Source organism: Mustelus asterias, chromosome 17 (assembly GCF_964213995.1).
Source record: "Mustelus asterias chromosome 17, sMusAst1.hap1.1, whole genome shotgun sequence".
Taxonomy (NCBI): domain Eukaryota; kingdom Metazoa; phylum Chordata; class Chondrichthyes; order Carcharhiniformes; family Triakidae; genus Mustelus; species Mustelus asterias.
In genome coordinates this window covers 56,071,364-56,097,164 of record NC_135817.1, presented here as the reverse complement: position 1 = coordinate 56,097,164, position 25,801 = coordinate 56,071,364, and the positions used below count along the sequence as shown (strand labels likewise).

The following is a 25,801-nucleotide window of genomic DNA, read 5'->3' as shown; positions in this document are numbered from 1 at the left end:
GGCCCTATCCCCGTAACCCCACATATTTACCTCGCTAATTTCTCTAGCCTACGCATCCCGGGACACTAAGGGGCAATTTAGCATAGCCAATGCACCTAGCCTTCACATCTTTGGACATGATGTGTGGTCCCATACTTTTGTATCTTTTTCCCGTCTTTAGAAGGTGGAAGAGAGTATGTCTAGGGTGAGTGGGGTCCTTGATTATGATGGCTGTTTTTTCGAGGCAGCGGGAAGTGTGAACGGAGTCAATGGATGGGAAGCTGGTTTGCATAACTTGGCTATGTTCACAATCCTTTGTTGTTTTTGTGGTTTTGGTCAGAGCAGGAATGTTACCAAGCTGTGATACATTTGGAAAGGATGCTTTCTATGGTGCATGTAAAGGTTGGTGAGAGTTTCAGCGGACATGTCGAATTTCCTTAATCTTCTGAGAAAGTAGAGGCGATGGTGGGCTTAATTATAACATCAACGTGGAGGGTCCAAGAGAGGTGGTTGGTGATCTGGACGCCTGGAAACATGAAGCTTTTGACCATTTCCACTTCATCTCCATTGATGTAGACAGGGGCATGTCCTCCACCATGCTTCCTGAAGTCGATGACCATCTCCTTCATTTTACTGATATTGAGGGAGAGACTATTGTCATTGCATCATTCCACCTGATTCTCTATCTCTTTCTTGTAGTCTGTCCCTTCATTGTTTGAGGTTCGACCCACTATGGTGATATCATCAGCAAATTTGAAAATGGAGTTGGAGTGGAATTTAGCCACACAGTCATAGGTGTATAAGGCGTATAGTAAAGGGCTGAAATCACAACCTTACGGGACACCGGTGTTGAGGATAATCATGGAGGTGTTGTTGGCTGTCCTTACTGATTGCGGCCTGTGGTTAGGAAATCTAGGATCCAGCTGTCGAGGGAGGAGCCAAGCCTGGGCCACGGAGTTTGGAGATGAGTTTTGTAGGAATAATGGCGTTGAGCTGTAGTCAACAAATAGAAATTTGACATAAGCGTCTTTGTTATTCAGGTGTTCCAGGGTTGCGTGTAGGGCCAGGGAGATGGCGTCAGCTGTGGACCCATTGCAGCGACAGGCGAAGTTATAACAGTTTTTAAGAAGGCTTGTGGGTTCCTTGGGTTTATCAATAGAGGCCTAGAGAACAAAAGCAAGGACATAATGCTACACCTCTACAAATCCTGGTCAGATCATATCTGGAGCATTGTGTTCAGTTCTGGGCACTTATTTAAGGATGAATGTTAAAGCACTAGAGAGAGAGAGAGAGCAGAGGAGATTTACTAGAATGTTACAAGAACAGATTAGAAAAATTAGGCTTACTTTCCTTGGAGCAGTGATGATTAAGAGATGACCTTATTGAGGTGTTAAAATTCTGAACAATTTTGACAGGGTAAAGAAGGATATTTTATTTCCGCTAGTTGGTATGTCAGTGACTTGGGGCCACGATTTCAAGATGGTCATATTTTAGCTCCTTTGGGAATTGATGCAGACACGATGGGCTGAATGGCCTCCTCTGCTGTAAAATTCTATGATTCGATGTCCTTAAGTTGAGCACAAATCTGTCAGAATGGGTTATGCTAGGATTGAGTTAATAACCCCAGCAGTGCAGAAATCCAATTTATTGGAGTGGAAAAAGATGAGAATTAAGTTTGCCTTAAACACCTAAAAAAGCGGCAACTGAAATATGCATTGCACAGCTATCAATTTGTGGTTATTATTCTTATACAGGTAGTTACTGGGGCGGCACAGTGGTTAGCACTGCTGCCTCACAGCGCCTGGGTTTGATTCCCGGCTTGGGTCACTGTCTATGTGGAGTTTGCACGTTCTCCTCATGTCTGCATGGGTTTCCTCCGGGTGCTCTAGTTTCCTCCCACAGTCCGAAAGATGTGCTGGTTAGGTGCATTGGCCATGCTAAATTCTCTCTCAGTACCCGAACAGGTGCCAGAGTGTGGCAACTAGGGGAATTTCACAGAAACCTCATTGCCATGTAAGCCTACTTGTGACTAATAAATAAACTTTGCTGCTGGTAGTTTACTCCTACTAGGTGATCTGCTGTTGTTATGTCACACACACCTGTCTTGTGCTATCCTCACACATCCATTGTAGCTTGGCTGCCACCTCTCTGTGACACCCTTCGTTCATCTATGTCTAGGCCGGCCCCCCTCTCTGTTGCCCTCCACTATTCCCTCTAGAAGAGATCTCTGTAGATTTTCAGCTCTGATCAAATGGCCAAAATACTGGCATTTTGTTTTGAATTTCACTTTTTAGAGTTCTTCTTCTTCTTGCAGTTTCAAGCACCACCTCATTTGTCTTATGGTCTGGATATGGAATTTTTAGCATATACCTTAACATGCACATTTCAAAGTCCCCCATTTTCTTCCACAAATCTTATTGTCCAGGGTTTTGATTCTTACAAGAAAGTGGATAGAATGTAACATCTTTAAAAAAAATGTTACATGCTTGAGTTTTCTTGTTAACACTACTTTCCTCTTCACAAAATCACTTCTGGCAAAGCCTATCTGCTTTCTGACTTTGGTATTGTATCTACCATCTTCTGTCATCATTTTTCCTAAATAGATCAACTTATCTACTTGTTCCAGTGTGAAACCATCCACTTCAATCTTCACTCTAGTTTCTACTAATGTATTCCTTCAATCGTTATTTGCCTTTTTGGTGTTCATACTCAATCCATATTTTAAACTTTGAGATTTTACTTCTTCTACAGTACTTTCTGGGCCTCTCATGATTCTCTGATTCTGCTGGTGGTGCTGTATCATCAGTATACCACATGTTTGTCCAGTTCTTGCATCCAGTTTTTATGCTGAGAAGGACATTGAATCTTAATGTTAGTTCAAGACAAATAATTTAGAAAATAGCTGTTGGGATCAGTTAACTGTGGTTTCTTGTTATAATAAATTAATTTTTTGCCTGATGTTTTGTTTGTATGTTTGAGTATCTAAAATATATTGAATCATTTTGTATAGAACATTACAGCTAATTTGGTTGTTGGGGAGAAGAGAGGCCTTGTAATTATCTGATGCGTTTGCATACCAAGATGTGTCATGTCATGGAATGATGATGCTAAGAAAAATTGGGCCAAATTGAAGGCCACACGTACACACCACTTAATATTATAAGTGGTTATGATTTGAGACTGCTGGAGATATGTTTCTGAAATATTTTCACCTGTTGACCACTTGGGCCCTGCTGACCACCTTGCTCTGCCGCCTCCACCCAATTCTGCTTGCCACTGCAAAAAAATTATCAGAGCTAATGGGAAGAATTCCGCTTTTAATGTGACACCAAAGACGTGATGTCTCTTCCCCAGTTGAAGTGCTTCAGTCTCATGTCAGACTCCACATTCACTCGGGTCCTCTTTGTTTTTAGCCCCAAGGGTGTTGAAAATCCGATCTTGCAGTTGTTGGCTGTAACAGTAATATAAATCTGGTTAATAAAACCTCATTGTTGTCATGCTTACAACGGCTCATGCCATGCACGTGGAGCTGGTCTGGCTGTGTGATGCCATGCAGTTGTGGGGATCGGGCATCTGGCTTAATCTCCCGTGTGGCTTCAACTGTGGGTTTGTGTGTCAGTGACTTGCATTTTGGACCAGTCCACGACCACTTGGAGGACCCTGTGGGTGGCACAGTGGTTAGCACTGCTGTCTCGTTCGATTCCTGGCTTGGGTCACTGTCTGTGTGGAGTTTTCACGTTCTCCCCGTGTCTGCGTGGGTTTGCTCCGGGTGCTCCGGTTTCCTCCCACAGTCTGAAAGACATGCTGGTTAGGTGCATTGACCTGACCAGGCACCGGAGTGTGGCGACTAGGGGAATTTCACAGTAACTTCATTGCAGTGATAATGTAAGCCTTACTTGTGACTAATAAATAAACTTTAACTTTTAACTTGCAGCCACAAATAGTCTGCAGACCATACTTTGAGAACCATGAATGTAGCATGTCTCTCCTTTCTGTACCATTGTGATGTTTTCCTATGTCAAAAGCAAGTTGTGCTTGTGGTAATAATAGCGTGCTAGGAGATGAAGCTGAGGGGTAGAAGGGGAATTGGAGAGAAGAGCAAAATAATGGTCCGCTCTAATTTATAAAAGGCGTTCCAGTATGTGACTGAGCATTCCAACCTGAGATTTAGGCATGGTAAACTCTTGATATTCAACTGGATTACTTAGACATTCCAGGTAGATAGATTCTCCAGGGATTGATGAATTTGAGGCAGAAATGCATTAGTTTAAAAAAGTCTGTGGGTGGTCCTATCTTACCATCAAATGCGAATGCAGCTTCGGTTTTTTTTAAAGTTTTGTGAGTTGCTGTAGGTTGCAGCGAGGATCTTAAGGCCCTATCCTGCTTTCACTTGATGCTCACATGCTTCCACTTTCCAGTAGAAATTATTTGATACCAGTTACACAAGGGGACTTTAGCTGCTTTCTGCCCCTTTCTAATCTTGAGACACAAAAGATAATTGGCTGTATAACTGTGTTCATGATGTGGAGATGCCGGCGTTGGACTGGGGTAAACACAGTAAACACAGGGTTCATGTCACACTATTTGTAACTCCCACAGTTGCGTGGACCTGCAGAGTTTCACTGGCTGTCTTGTCTGGAGACAATACACATCTTTTTAGCCTGTCTTGATGCTCTCTCCACTCACATTGTTTTGTTTCTTAAAGACTTGATTAGTTGTAAGTATTCGCATTCCAACCATTATTCATGTAAATTGAGTCTGTGTCTTTATAAGCTCTGTTTGTGAACAGAATTCCCACTCACCTGAAGAAGGGGCTTAGAGTTCCGAAAGCTTGTGTGGCTTTTGCTACCAAATAAACCTGTTGGACTTTAACCTGGTGTTGTTAAACTTCTAACTGTGTTCATACAGAGATAATAGGTTGGGGACTTGACCTGTGTCTTTCAGAATTGTAGGTCTGGTACTAATCTAGGGACTGTCTTTATTCTGTAAGTATCAAGGAGCTGGTATTGCTTTATTTACCATATGCATGGCTGATTTTCCGTTAGTTTGCAATCCACACATCAAATAAGTATATTTTTAATATTCTGTGTTGATTATGCCAAGAAGCCGGAAATTAGTAATAGTTTGTGGCACACTACTAGCAGTCCTAACTCTACTCTTTAAATTATTAGCAGTAATGTTGTGAAGTTGATTAACAGGATAAGAAAAAGATGCCACCTTAAACTATTTTGCAGTCATATATTTTGAAAGATGTGTTTTTATCACTCGAGCAAATTGCTGCCTTATTTTACGCTGAGGGGAATCCTGCATCATCCACTATAATGACTCACATTTCAGCTCAGGATCCTACAGCATAGGAGGCTAGTTGACCTATTGCACCTATACCAGCTTTCAGAAAGAATTATCCACTCTGGCTCATTCTCCATCCCTTCGACATTTTTCTGTTTTCCTTTCAGAACTTGTTCTAGATTCTGCTTCCATTTTTTCTGCTAAAACCTCCCATACCCTTTCAGCCCTCCCTTTAAAAAAAACTATAATTTTTGCTGATCTTATATTTATCTTCCCATGTAAACCATTCATCAACTAATGCAAACAGTTTTTCCTGATTTACATGATCAAACTTGAATAATTTAGATCTCTTCAACTTTCTCTGCTCTGACTACAGTTGTGATTTCTGTGGTTTCAGCTCTAAACCAGTGCACCTCATTCCTGATATTCTCTATTCTCATTCCTCGTGTTTCCTAAAGCTAAGTTGCCCAAAACTGGACACAATATTGAACTGCAGCTTGAACAACCAATGAGATTGATTTCTTTATAGTGCCTTAATAGGGCGTTTAGTCCCTATAAAAACATTAGATCCTTTTATATTTGTCTCGTCTTCCACTCCACTTGCTGCTCTCCTCATTTATGTTTTTGAAATTTATGGAATGTGGGTGTCGCTGACACGGCCAGCATTTATTGCCTATCCTTAATTGCCCTTGCACTGAATGGCTTTCCACGCCATTTCAGAGTGCGGTTAAAGTCAACCATATTGCTGTGAGTCTTGAGCCACACCAGATAAGGATAAGGCACATCATAACATTCAAGGCTATGGGCCAAGTGCTGGTGGATGGGATTAGGTGGGAGTTCAGATGTTTCTTGTGTGTTGGTGCAGACTTGATGGGCTGAAGGGCCTCTTTTGCACTGTGTGATTCTATTGCATCTTTTCATTCCTTACCTCTAGCAAGAGCGATTTCATGATTGACCCCTTAAGAACATCCTCTCTCTCCAGTACCGTAATGCCATCTTCCATCTTTAACCAACACTGCAAATTTCCCCTCTCCCTTTCTTGTCTCATCCAAATACCTTGTACCCAGGAATATTTAATGTTCAGTCCTGCCCTTTGAACCATGTCTCTGAGCAAGTATAGAGGAGATGAGATGGTGCTGACAAAATGAAAAGATGAAGTTGGAAGAGGGGTGTGGATGAATGTGGTCATTTAGGGAGGAAAATATATGCACACTTGGAGAAAGAAAAAAGGTAAAAAGTTGTTTTGATTCATTCATGGGATGTGGGCATCACTGGCTAGGCACTAGTGAACCAGGTGGGTTTTTACAACAGTTGACAATGGTTTCACGGTTGTCATTATGCTTTTATGGAATTGGATTTAAACCCGAGTCCCCAGGGCATTACCCTGGGCCTCTGAGTTATGAGTCCAGGAACAACACCCTTATGCCATCGCCTCCCCTAAAATTAGACAAGGGGAACTAACTGAAAAGAACATACAAAAAAGGAACATTGACAGTGGTTGTCTGTGTGCTTTTGGGACTATTTACAGTGATTCATTCTTGTTAGTGCAAATAGATTTAGAATGGAATGTTAATTACAGCGTCTTAATAAATTTTGACTTTCATCCCTCAACATGGCAATTGCCTGGAACGTTTCAAGAAATCTACTCCATCCAAGCCCTTAACACTATGTCTATCCCAATTAATGTTGGGAATGTTGAAATCACTTAATATAATTTCCTTATTGTAATTGTTTTTCCACGAGTTGTGCACATAGTTGCTCCTGACTACCTGGGGGTCTACAATAAACACCTAGCAATGTGGCTATCCTTTTTTTGTTCCTAAGCTCTACCCACAAAACTTCCTCCAATGCCCCCTCCAAGATATCATCTCTCCATACCACAGTACCAGACTCCTTAACTAATAATGAAATGCCTTCTCCTCTTTTACTTCCTCCCCTGTCGTGCCTGAAGATTCTATATCCCGGAATGTTGAGCTGCCCCCTCAATCACCTCTCTGATGACTACTATGTCACAATTCCACGTGTCGATCCTTGCCCTTAAGCTCATCTGTTTTACCTTGATAGTCCTGGCATTAAAATAGAAGCTATCCAACTGAACTCCCTCTGACTTGATTGTTTTATTGTGTTATGTGGTGCGCCTATTCTGCTAACAGTTTGTGTTCCCTCCCCTGCCAAATTAGTTTAAAACAGCTCTAGCAAACCCATCCACAAGGATGTTAGTCACGTCTGGTTCAGATGTAGACCAATCATATGACCAGTCATATAATGTGAGCGACACAGACAAGGTCAGTACTTATTTCCCATCCATAATTGCCCTCGAGAAAGTTGTGGTGAGCCCCCTTGAACAGCTGGGATCTATGTGGTGTGGGTACACCCACAATACTGTTAGCAAGGGAATTCCAGGTTTTTGATTCAGCGACAGCCACGATAGTGTGTAGCTTCGAGGAAAACCTACAGAGATAATGGTGTTCTCATGCACCTGCTGCCCTTATCCTTCTGACTGGTGCTGCATTGGTACACAGCACAGTCACTGTGTGTCAGTGGTGGAAGGATTGCTGATCAAGCATACTGCATTGTCCTGGATGGTACTGAGCTCATTGTGTGGTAGGAGCTGCACTTATGTAGATGTGTAGAAAGTATTCCATCACACTCATGACTTGTGCCTTGTAGTTGGTGGACAGACTGGGGACTGAGTTATTTGTTGCAGAATTCCCAGCCTCTGACCTGCTGTTGCAACCAAATCATTACAGGGCTGGTTCAGTTAAATTTCTGGTCAGTGGTAACCCCTAGGATGTTGGTGATGTCTGAAGTCAAGTGTAGAATTTGTTTATTTTTGGAAGTCCGGTCATCAGCCATATAACTGGTACATCCGCCACACCATGTGATGCAATGGACTGCACCACGCAGTAAAATGAAACACTTTCTGGAAGTATGGCAAATGAAGTTACACGGTTGTAGAATTATTAGGTGAGAGGCTTCAGGTGTATACAGTGTGATTCTAAGAGGACTCAGTTCACTCAGTTGGCTGGACAGCTGGTTAGTGGTGTCAAAGGATGTTTAGAGGTATACTGGCTGAGATTATACATGAAGGCCCCACCTTCTCAACCTTGCCCCTCACCTGAGGTGTGGTGATCCTCGGGTTAAATCACTACCAGTCAGTTCTCTCCCTCTGGGACTATGGTAACTTTACCTTATTAATTTTAAGAGGGTATTAAAGTAAGCTGTCAGCTGATTTTTGTTCATGGTCCACATTGAGCGGTGTTGGCAGTCAGGTAATTTACTTTTCCTGAAGGCCAAATAGAGCTGTGTAATGTGCATTGTCATAATGCATAAGGGACGCTGTTCTGAGCTACCCGTTAGTACTACTAAAAATGTCCAGGCACTTTCCCTGTAGATATTTCTGCTCTGGCAGCTGCTGTTCTTTTAGACCTGCATGTGTGATCGACATTATGTGGATAGATTGCAGAGCATGGATTGTTTTATTTAGAGAAGAGCAGGTTGAGTGGTGACTTAATGTAATGTTTGAGTCCGTGATGGGTCCAGACAGAGTAGGTAGAGAGTTACTGAGCTGTCAAGAGTCTGGTTCTTAAAAAACGAGGTAGCTGATGCGTTGGCTTTTAGTTTTCCAAAACTTCCTAGATTCCGAGAAGGTCCCATTATATCGAAAGGTAGCAAATGTAACTCATTATTCAGAAAGAGAGGAGGCGGCGCCAGGGACATGGGTTCGATTCCAGCCTTGAGTAACTGTCTGTGTGGAGTTTGCACACTTTCTCTCTGTCTGCGTGGATTTTCTCCAGGTGCTCTGGTTTCCTCCCAAAGTCTAAAGATGTGCAGGTTAGGTGGATTGGCCATGGTAAATGTGTGGGGTTATGTGGATAGGGTGGGTGGGGCTGGGCAAGATGCTCTTCCAGAGAGTCGGTGTGGACTCGATGAGCTAAATGGCCGCTTCCTGCAATGTAGGGATTCTAGGGTTTTATGGAAATTATGGGCCAGTTACTTTTAAGCTTACTTGTGACACTAATAAATAAACTTAAACTTAAATTTAACTTAACATCTGTCATCGGGAAAATGTCCAAAGCTATCGTTTAAGAAGTTAGCAGGGCACCTTTTCGCTAAGATTAAGCATGAGATCAGGTGTAATGCCATTTCTTGTCAGCTTGGATTTAGTATGTCTGTTTTGTGGGGACCATGAATTGGATTAAATTTGAATTTTTTTTCAGAGCAAGCAAAGAGATGGATTAGGGCCTTGATCTGTCCTCTCTGCCCATTGGCTTTCTAACTCTGCGAAATAAATAATTTTTTTTTAAAAGCAGGGTAAATTCAAGATAATCAGGCAGAATCATAATGGTTTAATATATGGGAAATCATGTTTATCCAATTTACTGTAATTATTTGAGGAAGTGACATGTGCTATGGATAAAGGGGAACAGGAAGATTTCCAGAAGGCATTTGTGAAGTGCCACGTCAAAGGATATTGAGGAAAATAAAGGCTCTTGACCCATATTTGCATAAGATAGAAGATTGACTGGCTAGAAGGAAGCAGAGAGTAGGCACAAAATTGGTCTTTTTTAGGTTGGCAATATAATGAGTGGCGTGCCGCCACAAGTATCAGTGCTGAGATATCAAACGTTTACAATTTATATAAATGAGTTGGATGAAAAATAGATAGGAAAGTAACTTGTGCCGAGGACATAAGCAGGCTACAAAAGGATATAGATAGGTTTAGTGGGCAAAGATCAGGCAAATGCAATATATAATGAGGGAAAATGTGAAATTGTCTATTTTGGCTGGGAAAATAAAACAGAAGCATATTATCTGAACGGTGAGAGGGTGCAGAGGGTCTGGGTGCCCTCGTGCATGAATCACAAAAGGCTAGTATCCAGGCACAGCAAGTAGCGAGGAAAGCTAATAGAATATTATCATTTATTGCAAGGGGATCATTGCAATAATTCAATTGTACAGGACACTAGTGAGAGCATATTTTGTGTACAGTATTGGTCACCTTATTTAAGGAAAGATGTAAATGCATTGGAAGCAGTTCAGAGAAGGTTTACCAGACTAATACCTGAAATGGATGGGAATGAGGAAAGGTTGGACAGGCCAGACTTGTATCCACTGGAGTTTAGAAGAATAAGAAGCAACTTGATTGAAACATAGAAGGTCCTGAGGGTTATTGACAAGGTAGATGTGGAGAGGTTGTTTCATCTTGTTGTAGAGTCTAGAATTCGAGGTCATTGTTTAAAAATAAGGGCTTGCCCATTTAAAATGGTGATGAGGTGAAATTGTTTTGAGGTTTGTGAGTCTTTGGAACTTTTCCTGAAAAGGTGGAAGCAGAACCTTTGGATATTTTTAAGGCAGATGTGGATAGGTTCTTGGTAAGCAAGAGGGGTGATAGGTTATTAGCGACAGCTTCAGATTTGAGGTTACTATCAGATTAGCCATGACCTTATTAAATTGTGGTGCAGGCTCTCGGGGCTGAATGGCCTATCCCTGCTCCTTGTTTGTAAATTGGCAGAAGGGCCAAGAACTAAAGGAGACCAATTAAGGTGATTGACCAAAGAACCAACAGTGACAAGGGAAGGAAAAATTGTAGGCAGCGAGTGGTGGTTAGGGTATGGAATGCACCACTTGAGTGTGTGTTGGAGGCAGATTCAATTGTGGCTTTTAGCAGAGAATTGGACAAGCACCAGAGAGTGAATTTGTAGGGCAACATACGCCTCTATTTTCTCAGGAGCATACGGAAATTTGGCATGTCAGCTATGACTCTCACCAACATTTGCAGATGCACCATAGAAAGCATTCTTTCTGGTTGTATCACAGCTTGGTATGGCTCCTGCTCTGCCCAAGACTGCAAGGAACTACAAAAGGTCGTGAATGTAGCCCAATCCATCACGCAAACCAGCTTCCCATCCACTGACTCTGTCTACACTTCCCGCTGCCTCGGCAAAGCAGCCAGCATAATTAAGGACCCCACACACCCCGGACATTCTCTCTTCCACCTACTTCATTCGGGAAAAAGATACAAAAGTCTGAGGTCACGTACCAACCGACTCAAGAACAGCTTCTTCCCTGCTGCTATCAGACTTTTGAATGAACTTATCTTGCATTAAGTTGATCTTTCGCTACACCCTAGCTATGACTGTAACACTACATTCTGCACTCTCTCGTTTCCTTCTCTCTGAACGGTATGTTTTGTCTATATTGCGCAAGAAACAACACTTTTCACTGTATGTTAATACATGTGACAATAAATCAAATCAAAAAGGATGGGGGGAAAGGGAGCAGCTGAATTGTTCTTGCAGAGAGCGGGCAGGGCACAAAGGGCTGAATGCCTCCTTCTGTGCTGTAATAATTCTATGATCCTATGTCCTTCATTTGAGTTGCTTCTTTGTATTGGCATTTGCCTTTCTATTCTGTCTTTCTCCCGTTTTTGCCTTCACTTTTTTGAAGGAGCTGACTATTGGCTTGTGCAGTCATGGTACATGTTCGCCCTGCACTATCACTACCAGGGAACTGTCCCTCGTGTGAACCTGCACAGTTATGATAGAAGATATGGAGGAAATGGAGTGGAGGTGAGTGGGGTGGTGGAGGAACGCATTGTTGGTGGGGAGGACGCTGCATTAAAGGTGAGCCAAACCTTAATTTCCATGGTTGTCATCACATATAAGAGCACCAACTTGGCTAATGAAGTCCGAGTAATCTGCCTAATTATGAACATATCTGGATAAATTTAGACGTAACCAGCATAGATGTCAAAAGGTTGAATAATGCTCGAAAGACCTCTTTTATAATTTTTTGAATTGATAACAGAAAGTAGATAGGGGAAATGCAGTGTACCTGGCCTGCGATAACTCGGGACGTTTCTAGGGAAGATTATGGAGTTGGGAATTATAAGAAGGATAAGAAATGGAATATATTGGTGTACTACAGGGTTTTGTTCCAGGAGCACTTCTGTTCACTGTGTATGTTAATGAACTGAATATATTCCTAGAGAGAGTAACATTGGAATTTTCAATCTATAGCAAATTAAAAATTTTATGTGTTCAGAACATATATAAATCAAGTATTGCAAAAGGTGGGGGAATGGCTAACATGTAGTGGATGTAATTGAATTTCAGTAAGTTCAAGATAATGCACTATGTTTTTTTTAAAAAGTAGCAGTAATTAGCCTCTGATAGTGGATTTGTTGCCTTGGAGCCATGGAAGACAAGTGGTGAGTGTGAGTGTTTGCCTTGGGGCAGAGGTTAAGGAGAAATTTGATAATGGTGTTCAAAATCATGAACTGGATAGCTTAGTTGGCTGGATGGTTGGTTTGTGATGCAGAATGGCACCAACAGCACGGGTTCAATTCCCATTCTGGCTGAGGTTATTCATGAAGGCCCCACCATCTTAACCTAGTCACTCACCTGAAGTGTGGTGACCCTCAGGTTAAACCATCACCCATCAGCTCTCTCAAAAAGGTGGAGAGCAGCCTATAGTCCTCTGGGACTTTGGCGACTTTCATTTAATTTCACTTTGTAATCTGCTTAGCCTTCAAATTTTTCAGTTGAAAATTGCTATCTAATATCTATCGGTGGCAGACGTAATTAGCAAAGCTGTTAATTAAAATGGGAGCCTCTTCTCATCTGTCTGTGGCTTATGTAATGGGTGAAATGTTCAGTTTAATTATCACTTTGAAAATCACCCACTAATGTCACAACATTGCCTGCTTATCATTTTTTTGTAGGGCAAAGAGAATATTTAGATTGACATTGAGACTGAAGGACATGCTTTGCCCACCTGAGAGTTGATGGATGGAAAGGAGGGAGGTCAAACAGCATTTCCACCCTGTGCAAAAAAATTCCCTTTTATGAGAACAGCTGCATTTTGTACCTAGATAAAAGCAAAATACTGCAGATGCTGGAATCTGAAGCAAAAACAGAAAATGCTGGAAAATTTCAGCAGGTCTGACAGCACCTGCGGAGAGAGAATAGAGCCAATGTTTTGAGTCTGGTTGACCCTTCATCAGAACCTTGCTAGTTGAGTTACTGATCCACGCAGACTGAGAGAGGTTACTGGTTTATCCCCGTTCTGTCCATTTGTCTGATCTTGTGAGGTAGTTATGGCATGAAGATGGCCCCTGGATTATGCTGACTCCTGCCTGAAGAAAAAAGGGTCAGGGTGTTTTTTCTCTTGCTCACCGTTCAGGAAGTGCATGTACCCAGTTGTCAGCAAGGTCAGGGACTGGACACTGCTGTGATTATTTCCATGGTCAAAATAGCACCCTATCAAGCTTTGTGTGCATTTAGAACAAGCATTTTGTTATGAAGGTCAGTGACAATTGTCGCATCAATTCGAGGTTTGAATCGAGGAAATGGGGGAGAAAAAAAGCCAATGGCCCTCTTGATATTATGTTAATATTTGCATGCATTTTGTGTGAGGATAAAGTGTTTTGCACGGGGAGGTTTTCTTCATTGCACCATGTGGGCTATAGGGAAATACAGGCTGTTTCTGGATATTTTGCCAATGTCGTACTCAAAATAGTTTGCTGCAATGCACACAGGAGCAATGTAAGAATTAGAATTTTAGTTACATAACTAATGGAACTGTTGATAAAATCTTGTGTTGGGATGTTGAGATGGATGACGAGAAAATGAAGAAAACATGGGACTTCAGTCCAAACTTGGCACCAAGTGGTCAGCTTCAGCCAAGTGCTGGCAATGACCTTGCAAGAGGTTATTTGATTCTTTATCTTCTGGGGAATAATGGGGCCGTTTCTTTTGTCCCCATCCTGCACCCATTCTCCCAACTTCCTTCTTGACCTGCCGTTAGTGACTGATTGAGGAGAGGTTGGGGGAGGTGTTTGTATGGTCCAACAGGTGCTGACAACCCTCTGCTACTGTACCTCTTCCAAGACATCACTACAGAAAATTTGAAGTTGATGGATAATGTATATACTTTCAGAAACTGACTTTTATGTAAATGAATGAATCGGCTTAAAATTAGGATGATTTTGTAAGTGTGTTATTGCTGTCCTCTGGTGGTAGAGACATGCCATAACCAAAATGGAATTCATGGCATAAAAACTAGACCAGGTCCGCCAGCATATGATGGAGAATAACAGAGTATGTCATGTTGTTCAAAACTGGAAAGCCTTTAATAGAAGGTCCCAACATCTTCAGCCTTTCAAGTTTCTGCATCGATGGTTCCATGATAGTTGCAGTCTTATTTTACTTTGTGAGTACTGTATTGAAGAGCTGAATGAGGAATGCAATCTGTGTCCTCGAAAGATTTCCTGATGTCCTTTGATACTCCAGTAACTCTGCGTCCTCCCAAGTATGTAATAGCTATTTTAATATTGCATGAGACCTGTGCCAGTGACCAAGTGTTCTGATTCAGATATCTGGTGATTTGATTCCTAAAGGTGACAAAAATGCATCTGCACCAATGGCCTTACTTGCCTTTAGTGCATTTACTTACATGTTGTGGGCAGCTTGAAATATGGTCATTAGGAGCTAATGACACTTGCAGAAGGGTCACCGGGTGTAAACGTGTAAGATTTGTTGTTATTGACCACGAATAAACATGAGCTGACATCAAAGTGGTTGCAGGCAAAGCAGTCAGCTATTAATCATTACTTTGCTGGATGTTTTAAAGGAGAACAGCCAGACAGCCAAGTAAGTACTTGGAATATTGATCTCTTGCCCAAAGAACACACGGAAATAGGATCTGAAGACAAACCATTTATGATCGAGCAAACACATAGTGACAACGGATGTGAGATTAGTTACATACTACAGCCAAGAGGTGTCTACTTGTCTTTGTCTAAACTCTATCCTGAGCTTGTTGTATAGGCAAGTGATGGAAAGGTGCATGAGGAATGAAGTGATGAATAATGTTAGTAAGCAAGGGTGGAAGGCTGGTTGGTGATATGTGTGTGATTGAAGTAAACTCACTGTTGCTGCAAGAGGGCTGGATATTCGGGAAAACCGGATAGAGCTGTCAAGTTCAAGCTGATGGGTGTGGAGATATGATCCAGAGCTCATCGGATGTGCTGCAGTACACTGGCAAGGCTGTTTATTTCTAGACTCCACTGATTAATTTCAAAGCATAAATCTGCTGCTCCAGTTATTCTTTCTATTAACATGATCATCATCTCACAGATTTCACAAACCTTATGTTCCCTGCCTTTATGTTCCACAGCTTTCAATGAATCTGTAGCCTTGCATCATGTTAGACTCGTTCATCATCGCTTCTCCAAATTCTATTCCCTGAAGATATGTTCAAATCTCTCCTTAGCCTTAGCCTATCCTGTCTTGCCCATTTTCTGCTCGGGGGCCCATGCATCCATGACTTGCCTAGTTCTCAATTGCTGCTCACTTGTGCTCTCACCTCTTTATTGTAGGAGGTTGATCTTTCAGGCACCATGTCCGTTGCCCTCCAGAATCCTATCCCAAAGCTACTTTGCTCCTCTGAAAAAGTGCAGTCATGTTGATCTTTTTTCACCTACTCTCATCCTTCTGCAGGGTGGGCAATTCTTCAACCCTTTGTAAAACACTTGGAAACATTCCCCTTCTCTGTGAGGAGTGTTGCATAAATGCTACTCCCACTCACTTGTTCAGTGTTTACTTCCCTTCATTTTTTTCATATGATTGATCACTCTTCAATGTGTACAGAGGCTGGAGATCAGTTATTGGGTGGCATACCAGGCTAGATCCCAATTAAGCAACAGTGTTTAGTTCTGGACGTTGCATCTCCGATATATTGACCTTGGAAGTAGTGCAGTGCAAATTCTTCAGAATGATTATTGGCATCATTAGCAGACAAAGGAGTATGCCTGGGATTTGTATCACTTCTGAGTTGGACATCATCTGTTGTGGATTCTGGGGTCTCCAGGACACTTTGTGTGATCAAAAGCTACTTTGAAACCAAGTCTTGCCACATAGTCCATGGTAACAGCATAACTCCAACAACCTCTGTCCATTTTCATTTATCTTGCCAATTCTCTGGTGCCCTCTGCACTTTGGCCTAGCAGTGTAATCAGTATCCATCCTTGTGTTGAAGTTCCCTCGAGCATCCTTTGCCTAGATGCTGGGAATTCTGCTGATGGCAGCGTCAAGTGCCTCTCAGAATTGGGTGGAGATGAGTGTCAGGGCATAGATTAACTAAACCATGCTTGTTGACAAATGAAGAGAAAGAACACTCTCAACTTTCTAAGGGGAGTTCAATCATTGCATGTAGAGTATGTTTTACTGTGAATCCCAATCCATCTTCATGTGTTATAACTTGGCTATTCCCCTGCCAGAATAACATGTAGTGTTTCTCTTTAAGGGATCCACATTAAGCCGGCCTAGTTTCTTACAGCGCATCAGTGCCCAAATTGAGTCTGGTAAGATCTTTGACGATCACAGTTGTCCTGCGTCCGTCATCAACACTGAGAAGGTTGTCGGTAAGGTCAGGAGGGTTCATGGTCCTTACATACTAGTTTATGATGCAAAAGACTGGCGTTGTCTTTGTTGAGTTTGTCAACGTATTGCATGGATTAGTAACCCCACTGTTGAGAGATGACTGTCTAAGCTCCAAGTACCCGTGGAAGCAAGCAGGCCATGGCAGTACAGCACCTAACTAACTGGGGTCTGCACAGCTTGAGGCGGGTGGTTGTTAACCAATGAGACATGATGATTTCTATCACTGTCAGAAGTAACCATTGGCATTTGTGCTCTACGCCAATTGAGCGAGTGCCTATAATCAGTAACTATTGCTTCCTGTGTTGTGCTAGTGTAAACCGTGAAGCTGGAGCATCCTCTCCAGGGCACAGGCCTGGCCAAATAGGCTGGATATTCTGAGTTATCCAAACATCAGGATCCCTCTCTCGCCATTTCTGGTATTGTCCATAGGAAAGACTGAAACCAGTACTGCTTGATACCAGTTCTGCTGCAGGAGTTGCTGGGAAGCTGACTGATAACTGCCGACGGAACTCCATTCTGGATTTTCTGGCAGCGTTTATTCCCTTTAGCTTTCTCTCTTGAAACGCCAACAAGGCAGCAGGGCTCTTTATCCATAGCCTGAGGTTTCATGGGCACTAAGGGCATAACCACTTGCCCGTGGTCCTACATGCCATGTGTCTGGGAGCCAGGCCTCCTTTGATTCCCCAGCAGTTTAGACTGGATCCGCAAGGTACCATGTTTGCGTTCTTTGGGAAGTCTGCTCCTTTGCAGCTAGCTTGTCCTGTCTAGCTTTTCCTCATGGCAGAGTTGAGAGTTGTTCACTTCCTGGTGCACTATCTTCAACTGCAAACACATTCAGCCAAAAACTAAAACATAAAAGCCTTCCTACTTTCATAGAATCTCTACAGTACAGAAGGAGGCCAGTCGGCCAATCAAGTCTGTACCAACCACAATCCCCACCCAGGCCCTTTTCCTGCAGCCCCACGATTTTACCCTGCTAATCCCCTGATACGAGGGTAAATTTAGCATGGCCAATCAACCTAACCCACATATCTTTGGACCCCCAGGGCCCCCAGTTGCTAAGCAACCACTGCTACTTCTGCCAGCCTCTAATTACTCTTCACGTTGTAACCCTCTTCAAGCACAATAGAAACACAGTTGGAATTGAAACCAACCCCCATACATACAAACATATTTGCCCAGCATGAATCTTACAATGGGCTTTACCCTTCCAGGCACTAAAACATTAAATTAAACACACTTAAAACTGTACTTTATTTCTATTGCTTACCAATACAAATATAAATCCCTGAAAACTACATTTGTTTTCCTCAAAATATTCATTACTGAGTTGAAAGTGACCAGCTAAAAACTGTGGCACAGTGCTTGCCAATGTCTGTCAGAATCCCCCCCATCTGCTCCCATGACTATATTCCTACCAAATTGCTGACTACCCAACTTATAGAGTCAGAGGTTTACAACATGGAAACAGGCCCTTCGACCCAACTTGTTCATGCCATCCTTATTTAAAAAATCCCTAAGCTAATCCCAATTGCCCGCATTTGGCCCATATCCCTCTATACGCATCTTACCCATGTAACTATCTAAATGCTTTTTAAAGGACAAAATTGTACCCACCTCTGACTACCTCTGACAGCTTGTTCCAGACACTCACCACCCTCTGTGTGAAAAAATTGTCCCTCTGGACACTTTTGTATCTCCCTTCTCATCTTAAATCTATGCCCTCTAGTTTTAGACTCCCCTACTTTTGGGAAAGGATATTGACTATCTAGCTGATAGTCTATGCCCCTCATTATATTTATAAACCTCGATAAGATCGCCCCTCAGCTTTCTACGCTCCAGAGAAAAAAGTCCCAGTCTATCCAGCCTCTCCTTATAACTCGATCCTTCAAGTCCCGGTAGCATCCTAGTAAATCTTTTCTGCAGTCTTTCTAGTTTAATAATATCCTTTTTGTAATAGGGTGACCAGAACTGCACACAGTACTCCAAGTGTGGCCTCACCAATGTCTTATACAACTTCTGATGTGGAGATGCTGGCGTTGGACTGGGGTAAACACAGTAAGAAGTTTAACAACACCAGGTTAAAGTCCAACAGGTTTATTTGGTAGCAAAAGCCACACAAGCTTTCGAAGCTCTAAGCCCCTTCTTCAGGTGAGTGGGAATTCTGTTCACAAACAGAGCTTATAAAGACACAGACTCAATTTACATGAATAATGGTTGGAATGCGAATACTTACAACTAATCAAGTCTTTAAGAAACAAAACAATGGGAGTGGAGAGAGCATCAAGACAGGCTAAAAAGATGTGTATTGTCTCCAGACAAGACAGCCAGTGAAACTCTGCAGGTCCACGCAACTGTGGGAGTTACAAATAGTGTGACATGAACCCAATATCCCGGTTGAGGCCGTCCTCGTGTGTGCGGAACTTGGCTATCAGTTTCTGCTCAGCGACTCTGCGCTGTCGTGTGTCGCGAAGGCCGCCTTGGAGAACGCTTACCCGAATATCAGAGGCCGAATGCCCGTGACCGCTGAAGTGCTCCCCAACAGGAAGAGAACAGTCTTGCCTGGTGATTGTCGAGCGGTGTTCATTCATCCGTTGTCGCAGCGTCTGCATGGTACATTGGGGAAACTATGCAGACGCTGTGACAACGGATGAATGAACACCGCTCGACAATCACCAGGCAAGACTGTTCTCTTCCTGTTGGGGAGCACTTCAGCGGTCACGGGCATTCGGCCTCTGATATTCGGGTAAGCGTTCTCCAAGGCGGCCTTCGCGACACAGGACAGCGCAGAGTCGCTGAGCAGAAACTGATAGCCAAGTTCCGCACACACAAGGACGGCCTCAACCGGGATATTGGGTTCATGTCACACTATTTGTAACTCCCACAGTTGCGTGGACCTGCAGAGTTTCACTGGCTGTCTTGTCTGGAGACAATACACATCTTTTTAGCCTGTCTTGATGCTCTCTCCACTCCCATTGTTTTGTTTCTTAAAGACTGGATTAGTTGTAAGTATTCGCATTCCAACCATTATTCATGTAAATTGAGTCTGTGTCTTTATAAGCTCTGTTTGTGAACAGAATTCCCACTCACCTGAAGAAGGGGCTTAGAGCTTCGAAAGCTTGTGTGGCTTTTGCTACCAAATAAACCTGTTGGACTTTAACCTGGTGTTGTTAAACTTCTTACTGTGTTATACAACTTCAACAAGATGTCCCAACTCCTGTATTCAATGTTCTGACCAGTGAAACCAAACATGCTGAATGCCTTCTTCACCACTCTGTCCACCTGTGACTCCACTTTCAAGGAGCTATGAACATGTACCCCTAGATCTCTTTGTTCTGTAACTCTCCCCAATGCCCTACCATTAACTGAGTAAGTCAATCTACCAAAATGCATCACCTCGCATTTGTCTAAATTAAACTCCATCTGCCATTCTTCAGCCCACTGGCCCAATTGATCAAGATCCCGTTGCAATCGGAGATAACTTTCTTCACTATCCATTATGCCATCAATCTTGATGTCATCTGCAAACTTACTAATCACGCCTCCTATATTCTCATCCAAATTGTTAATATAAACTTCTCCTTCTTCTTGTCTCCATATTAATTGATGAAGGGTCATCCAGACTTGAAACATTGGCTCTATTGTCTCTCCACTGATGCTATCAGACCTGCTGAGGTTTTCCAGCATTTTCTGTTTTTGTTTCAGATTCCAGCATCCGCAGTAATTGGCATTTATCTCCTTTTGTGCCTTTCGACCATATTCCTACCAAATTGCTGACTACCCAACTTATAGAGTCAGAGGTTTACAACATGGAAACAGGCCCTTCGACCCAACTTGTTCATGCCACCCTTTTAAAAAAAATCCCTAAGCTAATCCCAATTGCCCGCATTTGGCCCATATCCCTCTATACGCATCTTACCCATGTAACTGTCTAAATGCTTTTTAAAGGATACTTTGTTTTATAACTCCCCTGTGAAGTAACTTGGAATATTTCACTACGTTAAAGTTGCAATAGAAATATTATTTGCTGTATCAGCTTCTGATTCATCTCCAAACTCCGTGGCCTGGGCTTCGGCTCCTCCCTCTGCGACTCGATCCTGAACTTCCTAACCCACAGACTGCAATCAGTAAGGATAGGCAACAACGCCTCCTCCAATATCATCCTCAACACCAGTGCCCCACAAGGCTGTGTTCTCAGCCCCCTACTATACTCCTTTTACACCTTTGACTGTGTGGCCAAATTCCCCTCCAACTCAATTTCCAAGTTTGCTGATGACACCACCGTAGTGGGTCAGATCTCAAACAATGACGAGACAGAGTACAGGAATGAGATCGAGAATCTGTCAGGCATTTAGAGAAGCAAGGACTGATTAGGGACAGTCAGCAGGGCCTTTGTGAGTGGAAAATCATGTCTCACAAATTTGACTGAGTTTTTTGAAGGGGTAACCAAGAAGGTCGATGAGGGCAATGCGGTTGATGTTATCTACATGGACTTTAGCAAGGCCTTTGACAAGGTACCACATGGTAGGTTATTGCGTAAGGTTAAATCTCATGGGATCCAGGATAAGGTAGCCAAATTGATACAAAATTGGCTGGATGACAGAAGATGATAGAAGGTGGTTGTAGAGGGTTGTTTTTCAAACTGGAGGCCTGTGACCAACGTTGTGCCTCACGCATCGGTGCTGGGTCCACTGTTGTTTATCATTTATATTAATGATTTGGATGAGAATCTAGGAGGCATGGTTAGTAAGTTTGCAGATGACACCAAGATTGATGGCATAGTGGACAGTGAGGAGGGTTATCGAGGATTGCAGCAGGACCTTGATCAATTGGGCCGGTAGGCTGATGAATGGCAGATGGAGTTTAATTTCGATAAGTGCAAAGTGATGCAATTTGGTAGATTGAACCAGGGTAGGACTTGGTGTAGGATATTATTAAACTAGAAAGAGTGCAGAAAAGATTTATTAGGATGCTACCGGGACTTGATGGTTTGAGTTATGAGGAGAGGCGGATAGACTGGGACTTTTTTCTCTGGAGCGTAGGAGGCTGAGGGGTGATCTTATAGAGGTCTATAAAATAATGAGGGACATGATCAGCTAGATAGTCAATATCCTTTCCCAAAGGTAGGGGAGTCTAAAACTAGAGGGCATAGGTTTAAAGTGAGAGGGGAGAGATACAAAAGCGTCCAGAAGGGCAATTTTTTCAGAGGATGATGAGTGTCTGGCAGAGTGAGTGTCCAGCTGTCAGAGATAGTAGAGGAGGCGGGTACAATTTTGTCTTTTAAAAAGCGTTTAGACGGTTACTTGGGTAAGATGGCTATAGAGGGATGTGGGCCAAACGCAGACAATTGGGATTAGTTTAGTGGTTAAAAACAAAGGGGCGGCATGGACACGTTGGGTTGAAGGACCTGTTTGCATGCTGTAAACCTCTGACTGTATCTGGTGAACAACTGCGGTGACAATCTCCCCCTCAATGTCAACAAAACGAAGGAGATTGTCATTGAATTCAGTAAAAAAGAACATGCCCCTGTCTACATCAATGGGATGAAGTAGAAAGGGCCGAGAGCTTCAGGTTTTTAGGTGTCCAGATCACCAACACCTGTCCTGGTCTCCCTATGCCGACATTGTAGTTAAGAAAGCCGATTAACACCTCTACTTTTTCAGAAGACTAAGGAAATTTGGCATGTTAGCTACGACTCTCTCCAACTTTTACAGATGCACCATAGAAAGCATTCTTTCTGGTTGTATCACAGCTTGGTATGGCTCCTGCTTTGCTCAAGACCGCAAGGAACAACAAAAGGTCGTGAATGTAGCCCAATCCATCACGCAAGCCAGCCTCCCATCCATTGACTCTGTCTGCACTTCCCGCTCGCTGCCTCGGCAAAGCAGCCAGCATAATTAAGGACCCCATGCAGTCCGGACATTCTCCTCCAGCTTCTTTCATCGGGAAAAAGATACAGAAGTCTGAGGTCAGGTACCAACCGACTCAAGAGTAGCTTCTTCCATGCTGTCATCAGACTTTTGAATGGACCTACCTTGCATTTCGTTGATCTTTCTCTACACCCTAGCTATGACTGTAGTGCTACATTCTGCACTCGCTCGTTTCCTTCTCTATGGATGGTATGCTTTGTTTGTATAGCGTGCAAGAAATAATACTTTTCACTATGCTAATACATGTGACAATAATAAATCAAATCGATTGCTTTTTGAAATTTTCTGCTACTAAACTGCTTGGGAGATGGTGTGAAGTATTTATCATTCTTTGTATTGGTGTTCTTCCTAATTGCAGTTTTAAAATTAGATCTCACTAATTTTTGGGATTGTAGGAATGTGTGGTCCAAGGAGGAACTATTAGCTTTTGGTGAAGATGCAAATCTGAATCCTGAAATCTTTTAAAGGATCCATCCATCAACGTTGAAAGAGAGGACGAGTTGACTTTTTCTTTTAGAATGATGTTGGTTGTTTGATTTAGAATGATGTTGATTGTTTTAGAATTGTCTTGGCTTCTGTGGTAGAATTTGTCACAGTTGTCAAAGTTTGAGCAGAGTTTACAGAGCAGGTTGTTGGATGTGGATTGGTCTGAAATTTCTTCAGTGAGATTTGAAGCTGTTAATAAAAAGATCTCTTTTTTTCAGCTTTGTGGTTACAGAGCATCAGCCAGGCAGGGAAAAGCCTCGAGTAGGAGCTGTGTAATTATAATAATTTTGTTGTGTTGTCTCTTTGGATGTTTCCTGTATACAGGCTTGGGTGGTGTCAGCAAATTCTGGAGAGGGGTAATCAAGTCTAATCCTGTTATTAGTTGTCAGACGATCAAGTGCACTTTACAGCAAGGGTCAGTGTAAGATAAGCAGGAACACTGGCTGATACATTTTCATATACACACTCTTTACTTCAGAGTGACTTAAGTCGAAGTGAAGCAAAGTTTGGACTGAAGGCTACCTTAGTACAAACCAGAATACAAAACAAGGGGGTGCATGACCTTAAAATAAGAGGTAGGCTATCACAGGATAATTTCAGGAAGCAATTCTTCAAATAAAAAATGATATAAATCTGGAACTCTGTGCCTCAAGCTGTTAAGGCTGGAGAGTCAATTGAAAGTATCAAAACTGAGATTGCTGGCCTTTTGTTAGGCAAGGATGTTAAGGGCTGTGGAACCAAAACAGAAGGATAGAGTTAGGATGCAAATAAGCCCAATATAATTGAATGACAGACTAGGCTCAAGAGGCTGAATGAGCTGTCCTACACAGTGTCTGTTATATCTAGGTGATGAAGAATAGAACATTGGAGCCTTGTCTTTCTGTAAATAAAAGTTTGTAAGTGATTGATATACATTGCTTACCGTGCACCTTGAGTCAACAACCAAAATTTCAGTCTGTTCTATATACTCTATTGAGTACAGGTGAGTCCCCAATTAATTTCCACAATCTGAATACAATTAACCCCCAATTGCTATGTAATTAACAATGTTGATATAATGAAACTGAGCAAAATAAATACTTGGAACACTTCTATATTGACTGTGGTGTGTCTACAGATGCATGAGGAATTTTCAAGTGCATGGAAAAAAGTAGGAACATAACTAGGAGCAGGAGTAGGCAATTTAGTCCTTCGAACCTGCTCTGTTATTTAATACGATCATGGCTGATCTCATCGGCCTCAACTCCACTTACCTGCCTGTTACCATAGCCCTTCAAACCATCACTAATCCAAAATCTGTTTATCTCTTCCTTAAATTTATTCAATGTCCCGGCATCCACTGCACTCTGGATAGTGAATTTCACAGACTCTCAAATCTTTCAGAGAAGTAATTTCTCCTCATCTCTGTTTTAAATTGGCCACCACTTATCCTAAAACTATGACTGGTTGTTCTAGATTGCCTTACAAGAGGAAACATCCTTTCCATATCTACTTCGTCAATCCCCTTTATCATCTTGTACATAATTAAATCTCTTATTCTTCAACATTCCAGGGAGTATAGGCCTAAACTGCCCAATCTCTTTTTGTAAGACAAACCCCTCATCTCTGGAATCAATCTTTTGAACCTCCTCTGAACTGTCTCCAATGCAACTACTCAAGTAAGTGGACCAAAACTGTACACAATATTCTAAGTGTGGTTTAATGCTTTGTACAGTAGCAGCAACCCTTCACTACTTTCATATTCAATTCCTTTAGCAATAATTCCAAGATTCCATTTGCCTTCCCTATTACCTATTAGTTTTCTGCAATTCATGCACGATGACACCAATCCCTTTGCACAGAAGCATTCTGAAGTTTCTCTCCATTTTGATGATGATTTGTCTTTGTACTTTTCCTACCAAATGGATAACCTCCCACTTATCCACATTAAACTTCAAATGCCAAATTTTGCCCCATTCACTTAACCTATCCATATTAATTTGTAAATTTCTTCTCTCATTATTGAAATTTACTATCCCACCTATTTTAGTGGATCAGAAGCATTGAATGATTCAGTAAAAATGAATGAAGTGCGTAATAAAAAGCTTGGTAGTAGGTGGGACCTGTGTTGCGGATTTGAGTACGTAACGGCAAGGCTTTGATTTGTATTGTGGCTTCTATTGCAGGAAACTCTGTCTGGAGTGGTTATTTTATCCAGTAAAGAAGCCATTCAGCACCAGGGAATCACCTTGGCCATGGATGGAGTTGTTAGCTTGCAGCTCAGTGCAAAGAGTGTTGGTGTATTTGAAGCTTTCTACAATTCTGTGAAGGTATGTGGAGTTGTCCAAACTTTTCTTTCCTCAAATGATCTAATTGTGGGGATGGACTATACTAATATTTTATATCGACTTGTATCCCTTGCTCAGCATTTGTTGGAAAATCTGAACTGTTGTCACAGTGCTTAGCTGGGAGATTACCCCTTTCACAGAAGATCTGTAAACTACTTTCCCTCTTTGGTAGCCTTCCAGTTAGATACTGATCTGCTAATGACTGTAAACTTAAGGAATCAGCTTCAAGTGTTCCCTTTCCGAGAACAGAAAGCCAACACTTATTCATGAGCTCAACTTTGTCTGGTCTGTTGGCCCCTGAAATGAAATTCCTAAAGTTGGGCTGGTTATGGCAAGGAACTGA

The 25,801-nt window shown here is 42.3% G+C and overlaps 1 protein-coding gene across 2 annotated transcripts in view; it reads left to right on the top strand.

Moving 5' to 3' along the window:
• The window catches only part of vps26c (VPS26 endosomal protein sorting factor C), a 54,914-nt gene that overhangs the window by 4,440 nt on the left and 24,673 nt on the right, over positions 1–25,801 (top strand). For both annotated transcript variants that reach the window (XM_078232719.1, XM_078232718.1), the window contains exon 2: positions 25,297–25,440. In XM_078232719.1, the coding sequence (XP_078088845.1) occupies positions 25,297–25,440 (144 nt within the window). The remainder of the gene's footprint in view (positions 1–25,296; positions 25,441–25,801) is intronic.